The sequence below is a fragment of the Calonectris borealis genome, chromosome 1 (assembly GCF_964195595.1).
Source record: "Calonectris borealis chromosome 1, bCalBor7.hap1.2, whole genome shotgun sequence".
Taxonomy (NCBI): Eukaryota; Metazoa; Chordata; class Aves; order Procellariiformes; family Procellariidae; genus Calonectris; species Calonectris borealis.
In genome coordinates, this window is record NC_134312.1 from 160,683,298 (window position 1) to 160,709,895 (window position 26,598).

The 26,598-nt window shown below is 46.0% G+C and overlaps 2 protein-coding genes across 7 annotated transcripts in view; both read right to left on the bottom strand.

The window, feature by feature from the left end:
• CLYBL (citramalyl-CoA lyase) overlaps positions 1-5,140 on the bottom strand; it is a 176,073-nt gene extending 170,933 nt beyond the window's left edge. For all 3 annotated transcript variants that reach the window (XM_075137905.1, XM_075137914.1, XM_075137921.1), the window contains exon 1: positions 5,067-5,140. In XM_075137905.1, coding sequence (XP_074994006.1) covers positions 5,067-5,131 — 65 coding nt within the window. In that variant the 5' untranslated portion in view covers positions 5,132-5,140. The remainder of the gene's footprint in view (positions 1-5,066) is intronic.
• A 19,327-nt stretch (positions 5,141-24,467) lies between these two features.
• TM9SF2 (transmembrane 9 superfamily member 2) overlaps positions 24,468-26,598 on the bottom strand; it is a 29,810-nt gene continuing 27,679 nt past the window's right edge. For all 4 annotated transcript variants that reach the window (XM_075137954.1, XM_075137974.1, XM_075137936.1 and 1 more), the window contains one exon: positions 24,468-25,138. In XM_075137954.1, the coding sequence (XP_074994055.1) occupies positions 25,071-25,138 (68 nt within the window). In that variant the 3' untranslated portion in view covers positions 24,468-25,070. The remainder of the gene's footprint in view (positions 25,139-26,598) is intronic.

The window sequence follows — 26,598 nt, forward strand, 5'->3', positions numbered from 1 at the left end:
ATCCTTTTGGCACCAGAGCTAGCATGTCGGTTCTTGAAATGATGCCAGGAGGCGTACCCTGGCTCCTGCTCGTAAGCATGGAGGTGCAATGGAAGAAACGGTCTTCTCTTAGAAGCTGGTAAACGAGACGAATACACGGTCAACCAGATCTTTTTTCATGTGCTTAGACTAAATTATCTCCTCTTAAGCAGACTGTCTTCAGTACCGCTAGTTATTACAATGATCTTAAAAGGTTTTCTGCTCACATCCCCTTATGACCCTATTCCGGTAAGCTATTAAAATTCTTTGCAAAAGAAGTGTAAACTTTCAGCTGGCTACGTTTCTGCTCCTTCCAAAAAAGAGCGAAGCAACCTCGATGTGAAACTGGCCATTTGTGAGGTGAGCATCAAATGATGCCAGAACAGGATGACAACGGGTTCTGGTTTCCTTATCCACAGGGTCTTTCTCCATGCTCATCCACATCTTCTGTTCGAGGGGGAATATGGAGAAAAATGATGCGTATTTTTAAAAGAAAGAAAAACTAAACCAGCCATATGTAAGCAAATTGCAACACCTGGGAGAGAACAAAACCTGACCAACACAGCACAGTAACAATGTTTTCCAGGAGGGGACAGCCCAATTCATTTGCAAAGGGGAACGAGACAGAGGAGTAACTCATTTGCCACTCGTACCGAACGAGAAAGACTTCTAAGGAAAGTGTATTTGTACCCATTTCTGGTTTGCTCACACATTTTATGAATACTGGCTTTCATTTGGCTAACGGGTCTGCAAAGGCAGGTACAGGACTGGGCAGGACTGTCCAGAACTGCGTTAGCTTTAAGCAGACTAGTTGGGGTGCCAGCAGTGATTAGCTGGACACGCTCAGCTTTGCACCCTGCTTCTCATTAGCATTAATTAGCCGGCATCATACCTCTGCTGCTGCCAGGATGAGAACTGGCTCAGGCAGTAGTTTCACAGTCCTTAATGCCGAGTACGGAGTTGCCAGACCGCACAACAGGGAGCTTATGTCGGCCCCGTGTCTTTCTGCCAAGGGCAGAGGAGAGCGGAGACCCGGTTCAGCGGAAAGCTGGAGCAGCGTGGACAGGTAATGCCTCCTTTAGCTTAAGACGTCCCAACGTAACTTTAACCTCCCAAAAATGTTCGAGTGAATTTGAAACGCCAGAGCCAAGGCTCAGCCTCATAACGTGCTTCGCCTGACCCAGCAATGATGGCTGACGGAGGGCCCTGTCCTGCACACTCCCTCGCACGTGGCCCGGTGACGCTGGCTGCAAGGTAAACTGAGGCTTCACCTGGTCCATCCCCAGAGAGAGGATTGCAATTGCAATGCCGGGAACTCGATTAGCGGTGCTCAAAGTGTCCCCTCCCTCCCCGATGTGAGCCGCCATCAGGTTCTCACCTCGCCAGCAAAATGACAACATTGGTTTAGGTGAACCAAAGTGACCTTGTAGAAAAGCAGATTCTGCAGATACGGCTCAACAGTTCTGCCAGGTAAAGTGTTTTTATCACTAGAAAGTCACACTTTCAAATAAATTTCAGCCCGAGGGCATAACCTCGAAAGACACAGTTAAAAATGTGTAGAACATAAAATGAGTGATTTTTTGGATAGAGGTTCAGGAAAGAAATCCCTCACAGACTTAACACTTTATTGATATTCTTGGTTATAGCTCTACACATGCCGAGCAGGATCAGCTACTGGTAAGGACCATGATTCATGTCTTTCCATTTAAATGTTGCAACAAAGAATAAAAGTATTTCACAACTAACAAAGGGGAACCCTTTAATTTGCTAGAACAATCTCAGCTCTCATTGCATTAGCACCCTCCAGTGTCCAATCCATGAAAAACATCATCACCGCTAATTTGCCAAGTAGACACAAACTTGGAAGTGTGAAACACAAGACAGAGCAGTGGTGGATTCCTGGCAATCGGAGATGAGAGAAGAAACTCCCAAGGCTCGAAATTTTAGGTGACATAAGCGCAGTCCCTGAACAAGATCTGACACGGGGTTATTATTACTCTTCTCAGGCTCCTTTGTTCCTAGCAGGCGTGCTAGGCAACTTTGGCACGACACACTCTACATGCCCACATGATATATTCCATACTCTGCAGCGCTCCACCGAGATGCGAGCTTAACGATGCCGCTTTTGATTGATTTAGTACAGGCATGTGGGTATAGATCTGCCTGGAATACGCCATGTAAATAAACACACGTGAAAAACAGGTGAAGCAGACATGCACTTGGCTAGCTAAGGGCAAACAGGTGATCGTGCTTACATGTGCAATGCTCTTCTCTTACAGTGTCATCATCAAGCAAAGAGAGAACCCTTCACAAAGATCTGTCAGCAAGGTTTTCATAGTCAATGCTTTACTGCAACGTTGTCTTTAAAAGCACATTTGAAGCTCTTGACAAGAACAACAGAAAGAACAGCTGCATTTGTTATTAGAAAACAGCTGGAAGGAGTTTTTTTGATTTTTTTTCCAACAAGACAAAAATCTTTCACAGGCAGGGAAAGCCCAGAAGGCTCTGGAACATTGGAAGTAAGCAAAACCAGCTCTGGGTACCGTAGGTTTCACCTGCCTGCTAACGATACAAATACTCCATCCGCATTCTCATGGCAGCACCACGCAGTGGCTTCGCAGGGGCAGCAACATCCGCGTGAAGGGAGGATGGCGGCAGCTGGAAAGGCAGTCGCACCGCATCGGAGGTACCTGCTGTAATTAGGGTCCCAGCCCGACAGCGTGGCAATGAGCGCCGTGGGACCGCGGCACCAGCGTCTGGACCCAGCGGGACCTGCCAACTCCTGCTAAAGACCAGGGAGCTGCTAATTAAATCCAACCAACTTACGCATCGATTGCCGACATTTTAAGTTGTCCCTGTATTTTCTCTCCATGCGCGTGGCTACATGGCGGCCCAGCTCAAAGGTGAGCAAGGACTCCTCATGCCTCATCCTGCTCTGGTATCTGACCGCTTGGATGTCCCAAATTCCGTGGCCTCCACCTGCGTGGTGGCCTCTCAGGCTCCACAGCAGAACTGATGACAAGGGGCAGGCAGTTCCCACTGCAGGGAGGCCGTCACGTCTCCTGGGAGTCAAGCGAGGGGGCTGCGGTGCTCTGCGGCCACATCCCATCCCGTGGCAGCACCAGCCAAGGAAGCCATTTCTGACTACGGCTGGAAGAGAGCAGCCTGACCGCGGGCATGTGGTCAGCCTCCTCTCCCAGCCCTGAACAGCTGCCATGCACATATAAATGTGATAATTTGATTGCCCTCACACTGTCTGGACTCCTCTTCTCCCCACAGTACAAATATTCAAAATTCCTCATGACCAGAAATAGCAAGGCACAGCATTTATGATTCTGCACCAATATGGGGGGTGGAAGGCATGTACATACATGCACCTTCTCCATACATAGGCTGAAGGAGGTAGGCTGGAAAAATGACCCTGGGTGCTATGCAGGACAGTGTTACTGTGGGCGAGAAAGACTGATGTTGATTTTATGGGCTCTTCACACTGCCTCTAGCGCAGCACAAACCAGTCCAGCTGTCCCCAAGGTTCCCCACGAACACCAGCATCAATATTGCACACCAGCATCAATATTGCGTGTTCATGGTAACATCTCTGTTACAGTTATTACAGACTGCATACTCTTTTGTCAGTCATCTATAAAATATTTACAGTATCATGGTCTCAGCAGACTGCAAGAATTTAAAGCTTTAAATATTAAAATGAATTAACACTTGATTGCCTGCCTAATATCAGTACTAAAAAATCTGTTCTCCCTCTAGAAGTGCTGTGGAAAACCTCCCTTAAATCAGCACAGACCCAACAGTCAATCACTCTGGCAGAAGTCATTCTCTGTCCGCAGGTAACATGCGGGCACGCACCTGCGGGCAGAAAGCTGGGCATCAAAGCCACGCAGACCTCCAGCAGAAAGGTGCGGTGCAGCCCTCATCTTACATAGCGTATGTCACTCAGAGCCCGATTCTGCAAACTGACCTGCATGGGGATCGAGCATTGCCAGCGGAGATTTTCCTACCGTCCTGCCCCAAGCCCATGCCCTGGCAGCTATTTGGCCACCTGTGGGAAAGCGCCTGGTGACCTCGGACCCTTTACAAGCGGCCGTACGTTGCCTGCATAACCCTGCCTGGCCCCGGCAGGGGCACGGGGACGCACCACCCCGCCGGGCCCATAAGGGCCTCCCCAAGCCGGGGACGGGGGATGCTGACGGCGCTGCTGCCCACATGGCGACCTACGCTCAGCTCCATCTGGGGTGGTTTATCAACGGAGGAGGCAATGCGGTATTCTCTCTTTCAACAGAGGAAAGCCCACGGTGCGAACCCAGCCCCTCTTGCCGCCCCGCTTTCCCCTGCAGGACACCGGGCACAGCGGCCCTGAGGGGCCCGCCAGGTGGGAGCCTCAGCGCGGGAATGGGAAGGACCCAGGTCACTCCCCGCGTGGGAGCGGCTGTGGCAGCCGGGCAAGGGCAAGTTTGTGCTAATTGGAAGAAACTAATTTCTGTTTTCACGTTCCTTGTGCCCGAGCGTGGTGTGTTACCAGCGCCCCCCGCGGGGAGGCACAGGGCGGGAAGCAAAGCCCGGGGCTCGCCCATGAGGCTCCCCGGGCTGCTGCCCGGCTAAGCCAGGCAAGGAAGCGGCAGAGCCCGGGAGCCGCCGTTTCTCCCCCGCTGGCGCACGGCGGAGGCGCCCCGGCCCTGCCCGGCCCCCCTGCAGCCTCTACCGCAGGCAGCCCGGGGCTCGCCGCCCGCCGGGCGAACACCAGCTCCGCCACGACGCGGCGGCCTGCCCCCAGCCGCTCCGGCTGCGGGGGTCCCCGCCGCTCCCCCCAGCCCGGCCTGCCACCGGAGACCCGCCGCCCGGGCCCCGCTGCCCCTCCTCCCGCCGGCCCGGGCCCCGCTGCCCCTCCTCCCGCCAGCCCGGCCGCCACGGCCTGGGGGGGGGACGGGGAGGAGGACGGAGACCCCCGAGCGCGGTTTCCAGCGGGGAGGGGGAGGGGCGGCGCCGGTGGTCCGTTGGTCCCGCCCCCCGCGCGCAGCGCCCGCGTCACTCACAGTCTCCGCCTCCCCAGGCGCAGCCCAGCCCGCGAGAAGACCCACACCGCCGCCGCCGCCATCATCACCGCCTCGGCCCCGCCCCCCCGCGGCCCATTGGCTGGCGCCGTGGCGTTCCCTGCCGCGGCGCCCCTCCTCCCCGCGGTGCTGATTGGTCGGAAGGGGGGAGGAGGTGTGTCCCGCGCCACGCCCCCCACGTGCCCGAGCCGGCCGGGCGCCGCGGGCCGGGGCGGGGGAGGAGCATTGCGTCATGACGGGGGCGGGGCGTGCCCCGCGGCTGTTACCGGCCGTTAGGCGGGGCGCGGTGCCCGGACCCGGCCGTCAGGCATCGGTAGCTCCAGGGGGCAGCCCCGGGTCTGCGCGCCCCGGGGCGGGGACGTCTCCGCGTTTCCGGGTGGAGGTTCCGTTCCCTCTCTCCCCGCTGCTCCAGGGCAGGCCGCTGCCCGCCGGGCGGGCGCAGCTCCTTCGCCAGCCAGGCCCCTCCGAGCCAGCGGGCCTGAGGGGGAGCCGAACTCAGCTGCCTCGGCCTGGCTGAAACTGGTCCTGGACGGTGCGTGTGAGGAGGTCAGCCGCTCCTCGGCCAAAATCACACCCCTGGCGTCACCTGTTCTCCATTCCGGGCAGCGGTAGCTGTACCGGTACAGCCGGTGGTAGCGCAACTTCAGCCAGGTGCGGGTGTACAGCTTCGTATACACACTGGCATGGCAAAACTGACAGAGTTGGGGTGTATTTGCGGTGAGGCTGCTAGAGTCAGCACGTGCTTGGGGAAATGCTGACTGAACCGTAGCGGTGGGCCAGGCCCGCTGCTGCAGCTGAGGTTTTTGGCACAGGTGCCTCCAACTTCAGGGGTAAATTCTGGCTGGGATGCTTCTGCTCTGCACACCTCTGCATGGAAATAACTGCCATGAATGGAAATGATTCATTCTTGCAGAGGATAAAGAGCCGAGACCAAAGGTAACATATGAAGTAGCAGGGGAGGGGGCAGGAAGGAAATGAAGTCGAGAAGGAAAGGATCCTGAAAATGGAGCAGGGATTCTGCTGATCTTCTATTTTCCATCAGTCCAAAGTTAGACTGAGAGCATATTTTTCCTTGCCATGCTGCTTGAATGTGCTGGAGTGGCTGCAAAGCATAATCCCAGCAAGCTCCTCCAATAGTGTGGATATTTCAGCCAGGTTTCCTAAGGACAGGAGCTTAGATCATGCCATTTATCTGTCCCGTCATCTCCCACCCCTATCCTCCCACAATTGCTGAACATGTTGCCCATTTTGGACCAAGTCTGGCCATCAGAGAGACATCCCCAAGACACTCAGTTTCAACAGCTTTTATAAAAACAGGATAATGGAACGACACCCCAAAACAGTGCCCACGCTTCTTGGAAGGCCCAGGTTCATGTCCATGCAGGTCAAGCTCACATCCTCATGGAAGAGCTTTTTTATTTTCTAGTGTCGTTGAGTTTTGCCATATAACTTTGTTCTTTCCCTGACACACAATTTGCTTTTCTTTGTCAGTTGGCTGCGTAGAAATTTTCCAGTCTGGTTTAGCATCACTTTACTGGGGAAGCGGTGTCAGCAAGTGTGTTTCCCCTCCTAGCAAAATGAAATACGCTGTTTTGAAGAGCTGTGCTGAAGCATGAAAGTGACCTGCGCTCAACTTCCCTCTCTAATCTTGCGTGCTAGTCATGGGTGACACCACTTGAATCTGACATAACGTGATAACAAAGAAACATTTCCTGGTATCACCAGTAGCATGATAGCGTTAACCCTTTTCAGTGTAGGTCCAGTGAGCTGAGCATGGCAGAGACTCTTCCTTCTCCCTCCCATCACTAACGCCTCCCTCCCTTTGCCCTCTCCTCTCGCCTCCCCGCTCCTTGAACTCTTCCTCGTGAGGGATGAAACGGCAGGAGGTGCTGGAGGAGAGCCTTGCCTCCTGCCCCTCTCTTACCTCCATAGGGACAGGGGATTTCCTTCCTGGCACCTCTCTTGTCTTTTCCCTTTCTGACTCCAAGACTCCCAGGTACACAAAATGCTCTCCTTCCCCACTTTGCTGTGATGAGGCCATCCAGCAGTGGGGAAGAAAAGAGATGCGTGGCCGCTGCCGGACCCTCTTGGCTGTTGTCTGTCAGTGGCTCCCCGTGCCAGCTTGGAGAGGATGATGCAGGCGCCCCAAAATGTGGATCTCCCTTGCAGCAACGGCATTTAGTCCTTCAACATCGGTGTGGTGACAGCAGATCAGCGTGCAGGGCAGCTTGCAGGTTTTGTCAGAAGTCCAAACACTCTTCTGTCAGCACCAGTAGCTGAGTGTAGGTTTTGCATAAACCAGTGTTGGAAAGCCTGGGGTAGCCTGGCCTGCTCATTTCCAAATGACATATGCCCCTGTGACTTGTAAATGGTCATAGGAACACAGGGAGGTCAATTAAATCTTATTACTGCCTTTTCCCTTCTATATTCTGGGAAAAATACTGTTCATCTGTCTCGCCCTTTTAAAATTGGAAGCCTTTTAAAGATGCTCTGTTTTCCATGAATTGGATTAAGCCAATTGTAACATTTTCCAGGATGCTCTGAAGGTATTTGTGAGCCTAACTCCCACTGACAGGCTCAAGAGTTAGGCACCCAGGTCCTTATGAGGATGTGAGTAGTATAGCGGCAGTATCTTTGAGGCTAAGATGCTGGGGCCATATGTACATGAAGAGAAAAAGGAGAAACGGGTCCCTGAGCTCAGCTGGGGCTGGTAGTGCTATTGGGTTTTGTGTCTCCTTGCAAAACCTCATCTGCACAAATGTTTCGGCTGAACATGTGATAACTACACACAGAAATTAATCTGAGAGAGCAATCCTGCCACTTCTCAGATAGAAAACAAATTATGAAGTTCAAACGACTCATAGACTATGCTGTTGAAAATCATTTTGCAATTTTAAGGGACTAGGCAAAATAGTCTGAAAAAAGATGACTGTCTACCAGTCTTCCTTCTCTTATTTCAATAAAGCATCACAGCAACCACAGTGCTACAACGTACATTTCATGTATGCTGTTTTTCAACTGTTGTATTTCAAACACCTTTCTAGTATCTTCTGAGATGTTGAAAGCATAAGGTTGCTATGAAATAGCAAACCAAATATTCTGGAAGAAGAAATTATTGTCATTTTTCTATGCTCATTTTCTAATTCTTTAATAATCTCTTAATGGTATGATTAGTGACTAAAGCAGGTATTTTTGCACGAGAAAGGTAATGGCTTTCATGCAGAACAGAAGTACTGTAGAACTATTAATAAGCCATGCTGATAAAAATAAATAATCTTCTATTGGAGTCTGTGTGGAGTCTGAGTAGAAAAAAGACCTGTGTTGCTGCCTGAAGCTATTGCACGTCAGTGTCCTCTTGACATTCATTTACTTTGATTTTCAAGAGAGAAATGAGCATCGTAACAGTCAAGGAACGATGTGCCTTCCGCTTGGTGTTGTGAACACAAAGGGATGTCCTCCTCAGCTCGTTGTGCAAAAATGGGAAATAAATAACTGTCGGCACCAATCTCACTGAGATTTCTGTGCCTCTTTCCAACAGGCACTCGTTTTTGCTGGCCAGCCCTGTTAAAGCACCTCTGTGGTGCAGGTAGTGCTTTGGGCCTGGTCTCCTACCTGGCCAAGCGTGGGTGGGGGTCTCTGAGCACGTCTGCTGCCACCCAGCTCCCCGGCGAGGGGAGCGCTCGGCGCCTGGTGGGAGCCTCCTGCGCCACCAAACAGCTCCTAGCGTTCCCTCAAGTTACACATCTTCGCCCCGTACTTTCCAGCTCTAGCACAGGGGAAGCGAAGGGGCACTGTCAGTCTTTTGTTCAGACTCTGGCTGCTAGCAATGGCCGGTGTTTGGTCTCCCCTACAAACAGCGCTTGTGCTTCCAGGCTTGCAGAACGGAGGCGCGAACGGGAGCACCCCAGGAAGCCCATGCTGGCCTCCTGCCGGCCTCCTGCCACACGCGCCAGCAGAGCTCTGCCCACACCGACACCGGCCACGTGAGGCCTCTCGCACCTTCTGGCTCCTGCAGGTGCCAGCCCTGCAAACACAGAGAACAGCCCTGGCCCCAGCCCCTTCTGCAGGGCACACCGAGCCCCTTTGCAGGCTGCGGTGCGAGCCGCCCCTCCCCGGGTCTCCTGCAAGAGCAGGGTGGGAGGACGTGCTCCCCTCCAGACACTGCCACATGGCCATCCCTGGGACTGGTGGGACACGCATGTCAGAAGATCTCTTCAAGCTCCTGCAACAGGGGCATGCCTGCCAGGCCACCTCTCGCACTCTAACCCAGCTGGTGTCTTGACTCTTGAAGAACGCTGCCTTCAGTTTTATGTGGCCCTCTCGCACCCAGCAGCAGCTGGCAGGTTAACACCTCCACAGCACCGCCGTGGATCATCTGGCCATTGAGAAAGCGCCTTCGGCCTCACAGCACAGTGACATCTCCTAAGGGACCTTGGTTGGGCCTCACTGGCTTTTCTGGAAGAGTGATGGTGTTGACTTGGCCTGGACAGTGGGTTAAGGAGATAATAGAAAAGGTGATAAAAATACAAGTGGTTAAGCAAGGGCAAGGAAAGGAAGAGAAAGGATTTTGAGCCAGAGGAAAGGTGGATGGGTGGGGAAGGAGTAGCGAAGTCACAAAGTGCTGAGGACAGGCAGTCAAAGGCTAACAGGGAGGCACACTTGCCCCATGTATAGTGCAAGAACTATTTCAGGATGCTCCAGGAGTTCTTGATGATGCAAGAGCCATGTCCTGTTGGCACATATGTGTTAGGAGACCTCATGATGGTGCAGCTCACCCCTGCCCTAGACCCTGGACCCTGGTGTCCCCAGCAGGCACTGGAGCACAGCTTCTAGCTTGGTTTCCTTCAAAAGGGATTCAATTCCTGAACTTCACAGATGCTTTGAGAACCAACTGAGGGCACAATAAGTGCAGTAGTGGATTTCACTTTGAAACCACACTACTGCTTTGGACCTACTGGTAGTGTAGACACAGCCCGAGACAGCAAACTCTTCCTTGGGTCCAGGCTACCATAAATAATGCCTGGACCTCACACAAGGTGTGATGTCCATGGAGAGCTCAATCCAGCCACTTAAATATAAGCCCTTAAGTCCCATGTGAGACATCTGTACCAGGCAGCAGATACGTCACAGGACTCAGAGCCTTCTCGAGCCCCATCATCTGTTCAAGATGCACCAAGAGCATCTCAGGTGCCACTGGACATCTATGGGCAGGCCACTGAATGGAGCCCATGGTACTGCCAGCCTCCTTGCCTGAGACCTTGTATTTCTTAGCAGTAGTCTGGAAAGCTGAGCTCGACTCTGTGTTCCCGTGCCAGGCAAGACCCCCGACCTTCACTGCCACTGAGGCTGTGAGGTGTGTGGTAGCACCTGGCTCCCTGGTGGAGCAGGTGCCAGGGTCACATGCGCTCAGCCTAACGTTGCCCGCAGCTTCTGGCTGTCTTGGGTGCACCCATCTCCTGGAAGAACTGTCCTGGCCCGCTGCTCCACACAGAGCCAACAGTGTGCCCACATGCAGGGACGCAGCTGAGCCTGGGGAGCTGCTGGGACAATTTGGCTCCTCCTGTATGAGGAGGAGAGCCCAAGGAAAAACCTGCTTTCCAGCAACAGGAAAATCTAGGGGAACCTCCCCCAAAACTGTATTGATATAAGAATAGAAATAAGCCAGCAAACACTGAAGAGCTTTCATGGGTGACAAATGAATTTTCCAGTGTCTATTCATTGCACCGTTACGTTTAACAGAATTGCAGTGCATGTCATACCCCATCAGTGCATAGCGTTTTAATCCACCATAAATCCATGTAAAGTACGTCATCTGGAGCCTATGCATTTAGCGTGATGGAAAGTGGATTTTGGTGAAAATGGATTGAATAGCCCCGGTATAGTGAGACAGGATCATTTTGCCAAGAAAAGCTCTCTCTGCAGTCTTGAAGGGCCTGAAGCACCCCAGCTTCCCTTTCTCAACCACCTCCCGGAGAGGGCAGAGAGCCCCTGCTACCACCATCCTGTTGAACCAGGGGAAATCCACAGCCTTATGCAGGTGGATCCTCCCCAGATCATGGGAGGCTCCTCAGGAAAGGTAAATGTCCCTTGCCCATCCCAACCTCCTCACCAGAGATGATCTTTAGAGGTTGGTTGTCCAAGTCCCGTTCTCCTCCTTTGAAATCAAACCCTTCCCTTCCCCCGGTGAGCTGTTGGCGGGCATCACCAACAGATGGAACAGGAAAGTCAAAAAAAGGAGAAACATCTGGAAAAAATGAAGGGCCAGTAGCTGAGGTGAAACTGCAGGGAGTAGAAACCATGAGACAGGTCCAGCCATAAATCAAAGAATATGCTCGGTAGGTGATATCAAGTTCGGGAGGCCTGTTTTCAGACATCAGGAGGACATTACACTGAATGCTTGTTGCCATCCAATTCGGATGCTGTTACGTACGGCGCAGCTCTGGGAGGAGATTACTGAGAAGCGTCTGCGTGGAGTCACTGGAATTCAGGAAAGTCAAAATATTTTCACGCTGGGAAGCAGCACACACCCCGTGTGCTCTATACACTGGCTGGGAAAAATTAGAGGGGAAAAAAGGGGGAACCAACTGGGAGACAGAGTCTGTAAGAAGGTTTGAAGCGGAGAGATGTGCTTGCCAGCCCTCCCGATGGGAGCAGGTGATCTATTACAAAAAGTGGGGTGGTTTCAGGTTTGGTTTTCTTCTTCACTCCCTATACATCCCCACCTTTTATTTGGTGCTGTACACGGAGCAGACGTTTTCACTGGACTGGAGCGGGGCCGTTACCTGAGCGTTAGCCGGTCACTTAGTGATGAAGGACGCACAGGAATGGTTCAAGATGCTCTCCCCTATGTGCGTTACTTTGGGCTTGCTAACGCGGTGCCCACTTTGCCGCTGGGGCCTGCGAGCGGTGCCGATGCCGCTCCCGGGGGATGCGGTGCTGTGTATGGGCACTGACTCCAGCCTGCCGGGGCTCGTCCCGCTAGACTCCTTCTATGCCCAAGGAGAAGAGGGCAACTCAGAGCGACGACGACTCCTTCCTGAACTGTCATCTGCAGGAGCGTGTCCTTTCCCTGACTACAGGCAGAGCTCGGGAAAAATAACCTTAAACAGTTAGCGTGGGTGCCAGGTGAAGGTGGGTGGTGGGGACACTTCCCTACCTCATGTGGTGCTGGAGAGCCTCTGCTGCCAGCACGGCGGCCGTTTTACTTAACGAGAGGCAGGCGAAGCTGTAGTTCAGAAGCAGGAATATAACAGACGTGGAGCTATTTGGAGCAAATTTGTTTAAAAAAAAAGTAAAGTCCATCATGATGGGTTTCCTACATGAAATCCTGTCACGCTGTGAGAGGGAAATGAGGCTGCTAGGAGAAAAGTGTGATGGACCTGCAGATGAGGAGGGGGCCAAGAAAGCAGACTCCCCTTCTTAACATTGTTATTTTGACAGATTTCAAAACTCGAAACATTCTGTGTATCTTATAGCTGATCATATATAAACGCTTGTTGGTATTTATATACTCTACGCTTTTATTTCAAAGTCCTCTCTCCCCATACGTTTGATAGTGTTTTCACCTTTACGGAGGTTCATTAAACTCGCTTTGCTGCAGGATGCTTTGAAAGCCAGTAGATAATCTGCAGGCTGTTGACACCATAATACTGTGATGGTTTGTATGCCATTAAAATGGATCACAGAAATGTTCATCTATAGAACCTGAACTCAATACATTGTGTCAGTATACAGTATAGATCCCTTAATCCATAGACTATTATGAAAATAGTGGATTAAGGAGCTGTTTGGGATCAGAGCATGCTGTATATGTAACAAAACAGTTTAGCTGAGATTATTTATTACTCAACGCAAAAATTGATTTAAGGATTCGTAGATGCTGAAAGTATCACAGTTTGCATTTGATTACTAAATTACTGCCTTTTTGCCATACAAGTTCTTGTTAAGACCTGAGAATAAAATAATCACTTTGTGTGAAAAGGCAAAAGATGAATAACTGAAGTAAATCTGTTATTAACGAAAGTATTTTTTAACTTCATACTAACATAAAATATGGCATTTAGATGGTTTAAAATGCATTACAGGAGAACATGCATGGAAAGGACATTCAGACTTCCGAAATAGTAACTTGTAAAAGATTTTTTAAAAAAAGAGTTCGCAAGCTGTTATACAGATCAGTGTCAATTTAATCTAACCCAAAGCGAACTGGAAACCAGAAATATTTTGCCATACAATTTTCTTCTGTCAACAGTCTTTCTGAATTTTTCAGAAGGGGAGGTTTTATTCAACTGTCTGGTAAAGTTGAACTGAATAAGACAGTGGCAGTTTTACAGGCTTATCTTTAATGCAACAGAAGGTTGTCAACAAGCCTTTTCGGTGACATCTCCACATGAGCATGGCGAGCAGATGATTTGAGGATTAGCAGGCTGCTGGACAGGTCAGCTGGCATCTTAAAAATCTCTTCTATGAAGGACCAAATCTGCAGCCAGAAGCTGTTTACTGGGTGGAAGGGGGAGGGAAATGGGGTTTGTTTAAAAGGCAGAGACCCTTGGGTTTGTTTGTGTGCCTGCCACAGATCGCTGTCTCTAAAGCTCGCTCTGTATACTGGAGAGCTGAACCCTGGTTGACACTTGTTTTCAAGCGAACTAGTAGGCAAAATAAAATTTCAGTAGCAAAGTGCCGACATGAAAAGAAAAAAGTGTTTATAAAAATTTTATTATATTTACTGTAACAGAGCCATTTTTTTCCAAGGTGGAATGTGTTAGTACCAAACTTCAGTTATATTGCAGGTCATATTTTAAAAATTGTTTATAATCCTAGTTTTAGGGGTTTTTTTTGAAAATCCCGTTGTTGATAGTCCAGGTCCCTGTTGTACTTTACAGATGAGTTTGGATATTTCTGAATGGAGGTTCAGACACTTCCATATCAAGCAAATAAAATTCCTGCAAGTGTGCCTGTGCTGGAGATTTCTCTTCCAGGGATTATCCGTCAGCTGATCGTGTCTGTTAGTTTTCAGGTCCACCTCCTACATCTATACAGCCCCTGGCCACGATGCTGTGGTTTGTAAGCAGCTTATGAAACCCCGCGCAGAAGGGTGCGGCAAATGGAGTCGGCCCAAGGCATCCACAAAGGCATCGCTTTGGGAGCGCGCGAGTGGCGTGCAGGGAAGACTATTGTACTTGCAGGCAATGATGCTCGTGCCCAGGGTAGTGCAGCGGGGACCAGGAAACCTTCATATTCTAAAAAGTGTCACCTGAATCAGCGTGAAAGAAAAGAAGGACCTTTGGCAGCCTTTCAGTGCAGCTCTGAAAGAGCTGCTGCAGTTGTGGCCAAAGAAAGTTGTGGCACCGGGAAACTGGAGGGGAAAATATCTAGAAAAACGCTGGTGAGCTTTGATGAGTTGATTTCCTCGCTCAGCTCTCTGTCAGGCAATGTTTAAGGAGCATCCAATTTTCATCTCACCCTAAACTAAAGGTTTGTACAACTTAGCTTTTACTTCTCATTAGTTAAAAAGTCTTTTATAACTTAGCCCTGTGGTACTAGCAGTTTGGATTAGGTTGCTGCTAGCTTCAGAAGTTACACTCGGCATTGACATGAAAATAAATGAAAGAAACGTTTAAAGACGTCTTTAGAGAAGCTAAGTCTAGCCTGCCGACCTACCACTCTAACAGACTTCCCATCATTTTTTACATTTCTACATTCCTTATGTAAAAGACAGTAGTCCATTATCTTTTAATGCTGAAAGGAAAAAAAATAGAAAACCAGAAAACAGAGCTTTGACTCATTTCTAGTAAGAGTTTTTGTATCCAGTAAATTTGCCAAGATCAAAAAGGTAAGAATACATGTTCTGAATATAGTGGATACTCAGAATATATTATTCTGTTTATAGTCTCTGAAACATCATTTAGATGCTACTGCTTTCCGTCATGTCAGAAAGCAGCGTATCTCAAAAGAAAGTAGTTTTCCAAAGACCATTAAGCATACAAAGGCTCCCGTCACTTCAGCGAGGGCATTTTCTTATTTTTATAAAGGGAACAGAAGGATTTGGCAAGTATGGTAAGATTTTGTGAATGTTTTCGGTGTGAGAAACATCAAGTGAAATGATTTTGCTTTCCTCAAATAACCCGGCTGCCCGTGCGTCCCAGCAAGAAACAGACTTTTCATCAGATGAATAGTGGGACACAATCACGTTATACCCCCCTCCTCAAGCTGTGCACAGGCTGTTACCGCTGGCAGCAGAACTCCCTCAGGCCCCACGCTGGAGTGGGCTCCAGCCCCTGGGGAAGCCTGCAGTACCTTGCAAATGAGCAGAAGCGCTTTGCATGCCGTCTTCTGTCTTGGCTAGGATTTTAAAGACTAAATTTTCCTTTCCCCTCTTTGCATGAATTAGAATTGTTTGAATTGGTTTTTTTTGTGTGTGTGTGTGTGTTCGTTTCGTTGGGCTGGAGAGGTAAAAATGGGAGGTAGCCCCCTCACTGACTCATCTCTGCTCAGTGCCACTCGCCACAGCAGAACCAAGCCGAGAGCTCTCCAAAGGCCTCCGTGTGGACAAGGCAGACGTAAATTTATTGCTGGTCCCAGATCCTGAACTGAAGGGTCTGCTGACTTTGTCATCCGCATTCCTCACGCCCAACAGGTACACACAGCCCCCGCATCTCCGTAGCCTCACAGTGACCAATGTTAGAGGAGTGTATTGGAAATACTCTTTCCATTTACCCTTCAGTTTTGTGACTGATGGGGCATGAAAAGTAGCAGTTGTCACAATGATTTTAATGACATGGGAAGATTTTCTGCCACCAACTAGACCAGAATCATCAATTGTTTCACGGAGATCGCCATATGACTATCACATGGCAGGAAATTTATTCTCTGACCATTTGGGCTACTTTTGGATCAGCCGAGGACTGAAAAACTTCCCACCTTAGAGTCCAGCCGTGGAGAGCAACCTACAACCTAGTGGGATGCTAGCAGATGAAGAAACGTGCCAGCTAGCCACCTCCCGTATCTCACATCTTCTTTACAGGGAAAAGAGAGCTGTGCTTTAACTAAAGCAACGCAGAGACTTGGTTTCAGGTGGCTTTGCACCAGTTGTGGTTATAAATGACCTACTGCTACCTGCAGCACCTCCTGAACTGCCTGGTGACTTGAGAGAAGGGATCATACGATTGCTCCCAAAGGTCTTCAGTTGAAATCAGCTGGTTTAAGTAGGAGATCTTGGCTAACCTACTCTGCTTGAACTGAAATGATTTCAGGATGGTCTCATGAACATTTCAGCCTGCAGATCTAACAGGAATATAGTCTCTGACATACCACCTTTGGGAGTGCCGCCCCACAGGACACAGCCACAACTGGAAGAGGACCCAGGTTTCAGTATCCAGGCAAAGCAACATTGGTTTTACCAATTTAACAAATAGTTAAACGGTCTCAAAGGGAGAATATTTACCAATATACCTATTGCACTAAAAAACTGGATCGGCAGACCCATATTTCCCCCTGTGCTAATAATCCAACCGACTATAAAGGAAACTTGGCTAACAAAGTACACCACACTCACAGAATAAGCCCACTGCCCAGTTAGACTTGACAAAAATTCTTTTGACAAGGAGGTGTAATTCATTGTTTAGAATCACTGAAATGTATTTTGTAACTGTTATTCTCTGGCATTCACCCCAGAGGAGTAGCTGTGCTGCTTATCCAGCATAGCTGAAGGTGTAGAGAATCTGCTGTAGACGCAGAAGGGCTGAACATAAGACAAAAAATTTTGTGAAATTTTTGAATATGTTTATATCATGCAGGAGTTTCCTATATATATGTCACATTAGCCTGGTATTTCCTATTTATGTTTTTAGTTTCACTTTCCTAATGTCAATCCATTCACATAATTCCGTCTCAGACCTTGTTTTTTCCTTCGAAAACTCACTGCCATATGGAGGAAACATTAAAATTATTGGATCCAAAGTAAAAACAAAAGCAGCTTAGTGTTAGCGCAAGAGGCTTAAATCGAGACAATTAAACCTAAGTTAAACTGAAAGTAAAAATTACAAATAATTTTGGCCAGTAGATATATACCATATACCACACGGAAAGTCATTATCATCCATAGTGGAAGCACAGAGTCTTCAAAAAAAATCATCATCTTCAGAAATACTGAAATAAACTTCCAAGAGCAATCTGTGCGCTAAGCATACAAGAAAAATCTCCAGCAGGAGTATTTTTGAGAAGAGCCTGCCTTGCCTTCCAGAGTTTCACCAGGGGACTGCACACCGCTACACAACCAAGTGATTTTCTTTGACTACCATTTCGTGAAGAAGGTCATGTGGTGTTTTCAGTACGGACGGGACCCAGGCTAATCCTTCTGCAGCCCAGCTTTCCTCTTCTGTTTGTTATTTTAATGCTGTGATTTACAAATCCAACAAAAACATTCAATAAATCCTTTGCACCAATAAAATTATTTTAATACAATTTAAACTTTGCATCATCTTAAGTTTTGAAATTATCCTAGTTCCTTTTCCCTTTCATTCCAGCCAACTCAGATTTTCCTTTTGAGCTTAGAGCTCTTCTATTGACTCCTGTAAACTTTCAAAGAGGATATTTGTTTGTTTCTCCATGAACAACTTCTGGTGTGACTTAGACCCATTTCTGCTATATACTGTATATGAACTAGTAGCGTTGCAGCTTTCCCTATAGTTGCTCAGGCCGTGAGATTCAAAGTTGATTAAAAGTCCAAGAGGGAGTATTTGTCTTTGCTGTCATCTATTTGCAGCCCTAGAACTCTAACGTTTTTCACGCAATTTCTGTTTCCCATTTATCCCCTTTATCTTTGGCAGTGTTTTCATTGATGACTCCACGGCTACAATTTTCTCTTCCCGGTCCTGCACAGAGACGGCCCATCAGACTGTCTCTGGCTGTAGGGGCTCCTGCTGGATATTTGTTTCTTTGGACATTGTGCACTGGGACTCGTCTTACAGCACGCAGAAGTGCATTTCTGCATCAAATTACGTGGCAGATGGCTTGCTGAGGTTATTTTACCAGCAATCATCTGAAGTGTCAGGGATGAGTGGGACAGGAGTCGGTGTCCCATCCAACAAAACACTGAGATTGCAAGTTCTGTCCTGTTCTGTGCAGCAACTGTCTTCACAAACCTCTGTCTGTAAAGCAGTTTTGAAAGACAGAAAGATAGACATATTAAACCTAAAATAATTACTGGTCAAGAAAATCTCTAGGGATTTAGAATCACGTTCCTAATCTGCCTAAATTTGTCTGCCTGTCTTGCTCTCTTCAGAAATTCTGTTCTGGATCTAAGATGTCTCTTCCAGCAAAAACCCTTGCTTGAAATTGGTAACAGACTGACAGAGAAGACTTGGGTTTAATAAACCAGCATTTTCCTGGTACATTAATCAATTCTTTGTTTGGGCTTTGCCCCCCTGGGTCTGGATATTGTCCTTCTTGAAGGGATGGAAGCCTCCTTCTTCTTCCTCTCTGCAATTTTTGTCCAGAGTTACTACAGTCACTGCTTTCTGGGATAAACAGTAAATTTAAGGCCACCCGCTGCTTCCCTTTGCCTTGCCCTCCACCTGCCTCGGGGCTGCACTGATCCGACATTATGCAGCAGGAGAACACGCATAATTGTGTGATTTAGCTCTGTTGCTGTCACTACAGCCTGCAGACAGCAGGAAAAGGGCAACAGAACAAAACATCCATTTCTTCTCAGCCATCTCGCTAGCCTTGCTGCAATGGGCAGAGATGGGCAGTTTCCAGGTGAAGAGCAGTTAGGACTCCTTGTGAGAACCTGCAGAAAGAAGTAGGAAACAGGTCTGACCTTCCAATTGCTCCATTTTGTAGCTCCTAAGCAAGGCTGGAGAAGAAATGTCCCAACCCTACTGCTTCTTGTATCCTCGGGCCACAAAGGGAGAGCGCGGGTCTCCCCGCCAGCCCACCGACTTCCTCAGCAATATCCCAGAGCGACTCATTCCTACTGCACGCAATAGGCGGGAGCAGAACACGGCCCACCTGCCAGCTTCCAGGGAACGGGAAGCTTGCTCGACTTCAGAAACGCTGAGGGCAAGCAGAGGCCGGACTGTGTATGTGGGTGCACATGTCCTCTTGGGAGGCCACCACGTGCGCTTCCTCCTCACATAGAATAAACCGACTTGGCTACGACTATGATTTTACATACCTCAACTGAATAGTAGCTGTGAACAAATCAAAAGATAGTCATGGAAAGCTGGGAAAAATACCAGAAAGAATGTTTTCTTTACCTTAATAATTTCCCCAAAGTAGAGAAGAAAATTAAAAATAAATCAACAAATCTACCGTCTTCTTGACTTGATATGATCAAAGAAAATGAATAAACCCCCAAAAAACCAAACCCAAAACCCAAGCCAAAGTAAAGCTTGCACCAGCAGTAGCAAAGCAATGGTCGTGCCGTTCAAAAATGAGGACTTGACACTATTGCAAGTACGAAGCTGGGAAACGGCATTCGGCCCATCGCACCACACAGGCTGGCCAGCCTTTCAGGACACTCTGTGGGGCCCCCTCGGAAGCATCCCTTTTCTAGTGAACTTGGAAAAACTGTTTGAAGGTATCAGAGTGGGGGCCCGAGTGAGAACATTTCATCCTTATAAAGCAAGGCTGTCTATCTGAAATACAGTTAATTCTAAAGGACCCTTGCTAGCCGTGTGCCCATTCTGGACACGGGAGACACATTTTTAACATCTTCACAGATAAATTGTTTGTATGATTACTGTTACTGTTTTTCAGCTTTATTTTTGGCTGCCTACTTCCAGAAACTTTAAAATTAGCATACACATGTGAAGATATAATGTTAAGGATAAGCCCCCCAGCAGTGTGCTGTGGTAACTCTTCCTATCATCCCCTTAACTCTGCTCCTGCACTGTGTAAGTTCATATGTGCTGTGGCCAGCAGGTGATGCTAAAATACCTCTGGGGGAAGGAAGAATTTAAACTGCATTTTTATTGAAAGTGCTAGAATCTTGTGAAGCAGCAAGAATGTGCCATCACCCAAACGTGACAGGTTTCATTTGTAATCTTCTGGCATATCTGATTTACAAGCAGTTAACTACCCTCATCTCATCAACAGTGAGTTCCAGATGTTTCAAATAAGAAGAAAGAAAATGCATGATGGCAGCTATACAATAATCAACGATAAATTAAGTCTTTCAGTCCCTGAAGATTTATGCTGTAGTCTGAAGTGTCATACGCTTGTGTACGCGCATGTACCCAAAGTCAATATATGAGGTAATAGGAGCAACATTTCAGGAGTCAGCTTTATGAAGATACATAACTAAGTAGATTGCTATTAACTGTCTGGCATAAGGAGAAACAGCAGGATACTGAGAATAAAAAATGAAATTAGAGGTGAATTGTAGGAAACTATATTTGGGAGAAGACTAGAACATCTCTGCATCTTCTTTCTTATGAAAAAATACTTAATTGTGATGAGCTGCAAGAGCAAGAGTTGGGACTATTATCAGAAGTGACAGCTTTTGGAGGAACAGTAATTGAAAGGCAAAAAGGGATGTAAACACAGAGATGAAATTGTTCTTTGCAGAATATGCATCATTCTCTAAATGATGATTAGTAATTAATCCAAGGGAGCAAGCAGGGATGTGAGAGAGCTAACTTGGATGAACAGATCATTTCAGAAGCAGTATCTCTAAATAAAAATTATGAAGAGGCGATAAAGCTGCCTCCAGAAATGAAGCTGTTGCCCAAACTGGTAAGGCACAGAAAGAGGACAGCATGTAACTTCATGGCATAAAGTCATGGTCACGTGTATCCCACACCAGCTAAGCTTATCAAAGTTCTAGCTCATACAATTTGACGTTTGGGGTAGCTGGAGCAGGAAAACTAAATCCAACACTGCAGTAACATTCAATTACAACAACAACAACAACATCGGACAATGTTTATCAACCATCAAACACAAAAACTTCTCCCAGCTGTTAAGGATTTACTGTACTTTCATCCGACTTATTCCTTACCTGTAAAAGTCAAGATCTCTGTCAGCCCAGCAACAATAATTCACCAACCTCAGTTTTTATTTATTGTGCATGGCTAACGTAGTCAGGATTGGCTACAGCAACCCCCCCCCAGCAATCCCACAAAGCTTTGCAGAAATACTTGGCCACAATTTCAAACCTTACTGACCCACGTCAGATACACCAAAACCCCACCGTTCCCTTTCAAGGTCTCTCACTCCTCCCCTACCTTGGCTGAAGTATAGATGTTGTCCAGCCTACTTTTCTTATTTTAGACATTGGCATTTTTGCCTTTACTAGCATTAGTAAAATGGTGTTTCTCATCCACGTTTCACGTTTTTGATTGTATGTCAGTTCAAACAGGACGATTTGTGTTTCCTGTCCCTTCAAACTGGTTATTCACATCAGTGTAACTCTGAGGACCTCAGACGCCTGCCTGAATTCCATCCTGTTCCACCCTCTCTTCCTCACTTCTCTTCCAGACTTACTTTTCCTGAAGAAAATACAGGTACCATCCATGACAGGACTAAAGTATCCACTGAAAACGTTTTTCAGGCAATCGCAGAGAAACTCTAGTTACCTTCCTTTCACCTCAGCATCCAACAACTAGACAGCTCACCTAGTCCTTCTCACCACCCCACACAGGACAGGCTTTCTCCTCCACCCACAAATATTGATGGACCTATGTGCGATACCATCACTCTGAATGTCTCAAGACAGTAAGTGGCGTTACAGAAACACAGGAATACACCTACAGGTTCCACAATGTTGCCTACACCTTTGTGCTTGCTGCTACATCTGCACTATACCTGTAACCACACGTATTCTGGGTAGCTGAATGTTCAAACACAACAGGATTGTGCTATTTGCAAGAGCTAGGTAGGGTAATCGCTGCTCTTTGCACTCACGGGAAAGACAGAGGGTTGAAACATAAGGAAATCTGTTTTCAAGCAATCCTAATGCAAAACTGCACAATGGGAGAAAGGTAAGCAGCAAGCAGCAGAGTGCACGAATGACCTCAGCTGTTCTCAGTCATCCCTCACTGCCTTTTACCTGAAAATGGCACAAAAAGCATTAAGATATTGTCCATGACTAGCTCACAGTCAACTAATATTTGTGATATGGTTGCAAGACTCCAGCAAAGCAGCTGAGGGCACACGCGATGTGTATGACAGCAAAAATCTAAGAACTCTTACAGCCGTTCAAACACAGCTAAGCACTTCAGTAACAAGTGGGGCAACCAGGCTAAAGATGGACCCAGTAGCTTGCCATGAGATACAGTTTGCCATAAAGCTACTTTTTTATTTCTTCTTTCTTAGAGAAAGAAAACCAAACCAAAACACTAACTCCGATATCATGTTCTCAAAACATGATTTGGACTGAGGATAACTTTCAGACTAAATTTGGCAACGATGGTCACTTTTTTCCAGACTCTGAAGAACCAGTTTTAAAAGTATTTACCAGCCACCAAAAAACTGACACTGGCCTGAAGTGTTACATTTTTTCTAAATTTGCTGTCTTCATGCAGCTCAGCAATTTGTTCCTACCTCTTAACCCTCCTATTAATTTACATTTTCTCAGATATTCGTGCAGTAAGTGCATTTTAAGAAAATATCTGGTAGTATAGAAAGATTTGGGAAGAGGCCAGTATTTTGAAGTTTAGACAAAAACCCAGGCCTCCCAAGAGATCTGAAGAGCAGATACGGTACACAGTAGAACATCTGGATGCCCTAACACACACCAGAAGCCTAAATGCTAAAAAAACTTTTAAAATTATCTGAGGCAATAATGGGTTTCAAGGGAGGGGACAACTTCAGAATAGCTCTTCTGTAAAATCTGCGATGTATTGAACTTTCTGGATTGTCGCAAATACTGCACACTGAAACCTAACCATTTCAAATTCCAAAGCAGCTGCAGTTATTACAAGGCAAGGCTGCTTGGAAAATTGTGTATGCAGTAGGTTTAGATTCCAGAAGATAATGACACACTCCACAAACTGCCTTTAAAGGTGAAAATAAGATCCTTGAGAAGCTGTCATGACTTGTTAACTAGTCTGTAGGAAAAAAAAAAGGGAAATAGACCCATCAGTTTCAAACCCACATACATACCACGTGGCTACATTTCACATCTATTAATCTGATTTTTAAACAGCAGTTGTAAATACATCACAAAAATCTGTCTTCATATCACTACACTGAAATTCTTGAGCACCTATTATATTCATATTTCAGTAATAGACAACTGATTCATGTTCCCGAAACTAAGCATTCCCATGTGTGTAATAACCATTGATGAGCAGTGACTATACATACAGTAGGTCATCACAAAACCAGGGATATTAAGAACATTCAATTTTATACTTTTTAGATTTAAATCAAGAGTCACGCTACAGCTCACTGCATTAGTAAAGAACAAACGCTTACCACACTCACCCTTTTACTGTTTTGAACATAAAACATGGAAGATTTATCTGAAATCAGCATTTCCTAGTGACTGCATGTGGGGAGAGGCACAAGAACAAACCTGTCCACAACGTCTGAACAGAGCTGTGGTTGGGGACAGGCAGAGCATGAGAGTGGTGTGGCTCACCTGGGAGCGGCTGTGGAGCACAGCGATTGAGGAAGTGTCACCTGAAGCCTTTTTACATGTCAACTTTTAGGAGGTTAACAATGACAAGTTACCTTAACCTATTTTTAATTGGGCTCAATATTCAAGCATCATTAGGTTAAGGTCTTTTAGAAAAGTAAACCAATAAGAACAAAAAACCCCAACCTTATGAATGGCAATTGGTACATGAAGTTTGATTTTAAATAAAATTTTATCAGGCTTGTGAAAACATGCCAAAAGCCAAATTGTGTTACGAGTCTAAAAATTACCGAACAAGATATGAACAAAAGCAAATATAGGTTTAATGCTAGTCATCCAAAACTGACATTAGTGTCTTAATATAAGGCAAAAATGGTAATTTTATTTTTTAACCTACATTAAGTACAGTCAGCAATAATTGCTGTATAGAATATGCATCATTGAGATCTAAAAGCAAGATCAGCAGAGAATGCTGACTCACGCTTTATAAGATCTTCTCAACATACTGACAATTCCATAGCAATCTCTGAAAACGTATCTGGATTAAGGACTGGATTAATGCTGCAGAGTGGTTTTGTTAAATGTGTGTATAATTTAATTCTCATGCGCCACAATCACATTTCTGTGTTATAGCCATGTAGCACAAATAATATTTCTTGCAGATCTAAGGGTGTATCAACATACATTAAACCATAGAAAATGCCATAAAATATTCTATGCAATCTTTAAGCATCCATCTTCAATATAATTGTATTTACATATTTTTATGAACTTATAATATGTAATAAGCCACTGAAGACATTTTTACAATATTTATTAGATTATGAATTTATAAATTCAAGGACTCAGAGGCACATAGTTTAAAAGGCCAAGAACACCAAAACTAATGAAGTCACAGAAATCAGAATATTTATGGACGTAACACCAGTAAAAAATAAAAATCACATCCAAACTAAAAAGCAACACTTCTTTTAAGAGTCATCCTTCAAAGTTAGCGTAATAAAAAGTTCTCATTTCCCTCAAAGAAAAATAATTCATCCCACCTACCAAGCTAGAAAAACCTATTTACAGTTGTACTTTGATCAGAAGTATCATTAAGTTGTGTAATACAGCCACTTCTACTCTGCCATTAGAATTCAACATTTCTTTTAAAGTATAGTTGTATTTACAAATGCATAAATATCGTAACTCTGATCTTCATGAAGATCTGAATGAAAACAGGTTGTTAAGTCACAATAAAAACGTGTTAGTGGAAAAAGTAGCTGCATATTCAGTATCATTCTTAAAGAATAGGAAGCCAATACTTCTGATAAAGCTCAAGTTCATCAACTAGACAAGGTCTTTAAGTTACGTTAATGAAGATTAAACCTCTTCTGTGTTAATTCTTTACATTGGTTTCTTCAGTCAACTTTCACCACGCTGTATATTTTGGTTACAAACCAAAAGCATGCAAAGAATCCAATTGTACCTAAAAAAAAAAAAAGTTACACATTAGGAGAACTGACACAGGAGACACCACTTTCTACCTGTAGTTCATAAATCAGGACATATACATATGCAATCTGCTATCTTTAGTCTTCAGTACATCCATCAGATCAGATAATGGAAAGTTACAGACAGTACCTGGTCTTTATAGGCCTCAACTACCATATAAAGTATCTCATTATTTTCACAATCATAGAGCTGATCATCTGGAAGACACTCGTTTTAAGACGTTTCTGTGTTACTTCTCTTCCTACATATTTGTTCTGTGTTGTTTCGTTATTCCCCAGTCCAACTCCTTCACATTGCTCCACTTCACCCTTCTTCAGTGACTAGTCAGATACACACTTTACCTGATCTGCTCAGCTGGTCAGAATATTGTTGTTAAATTTAATAAACCAATTAGATTGACAGCATCAAAAGGAGTTCCCATTTCTTAGTTATACTTTAAGGTCTTGGAAAATTAAAGCACTACCTTTATTTCTGCGTAAATCAAGTTAACACAAATTTCAAAGCATAGCGTAGTTACTACGCAACTTGTACCTCCTATTGAAAACACGTGCTACATACCTTAAAAATAAACACTTCTGAAATACTAAAGGCAGTCAAAAGATATAAGCAAACTTGAACTGAAATTTAAGGATGAAGACTGTTTCCCTGATAACTTATAATCCTTTTAGCTCAACAAAAATAGCTGCATCCCTTCTCTTTGTGAAACTCCAACGGAAGTTTTTAACAAAAACATTCTTTTGAATGCAAAATAGTTAATATAGTTGGGCTTTGTTAATACAACTGGATTATTTCAAAATGCAGCCTCAATCAGAACGATAATGGACTAAACAGCAGCTCAGAACACCTGTTACAGGAACCTTCATTTCCCACAAAAACTAGGACAGGAAAAAAGCCCTGAAGATTATCTGATTTTTGCCTGAGTACTTCTTCTAAAATCATAGCCTTAACTTATGCAAGAGCCAAGTAAGTTCTTTAAAGAAAAAAAACAATCGCCTTTATTTTAGATCTGATAAGAGGCACAACAAAAGTTGTGTGCTAACTCATTCACTATACAGGCTTGGAAGGAACCATGAACGGTATCACGGTAATTTTTTTTTTTCCTTCACGCTTGCTAAACTACTGATGTTTAACTGACTCATTTACTATGATACGTAGCTGTGGTCCCAGCTGTGAATCAAAGATTTGTCATGTAGCTCCCGGTATTTTGCCTGCTGAGTCTGATCAATGACCTGGAATGCAGTATGCATGCAAGTGCCTGAAGCATGTGTTACACTGACATAGCAGCAGGGCACCGTCAAAACCCTTCCCGATACTGACGATTTTTAACAGATGAGTAAGCAGCAGCAGAATAGTTTTGATATGACAATTATGATTTTCTCTTTTTAGCTTCTTTATCATCCTGACACAAGAAGTCAGTTGCCTTTAGCAGCAGTT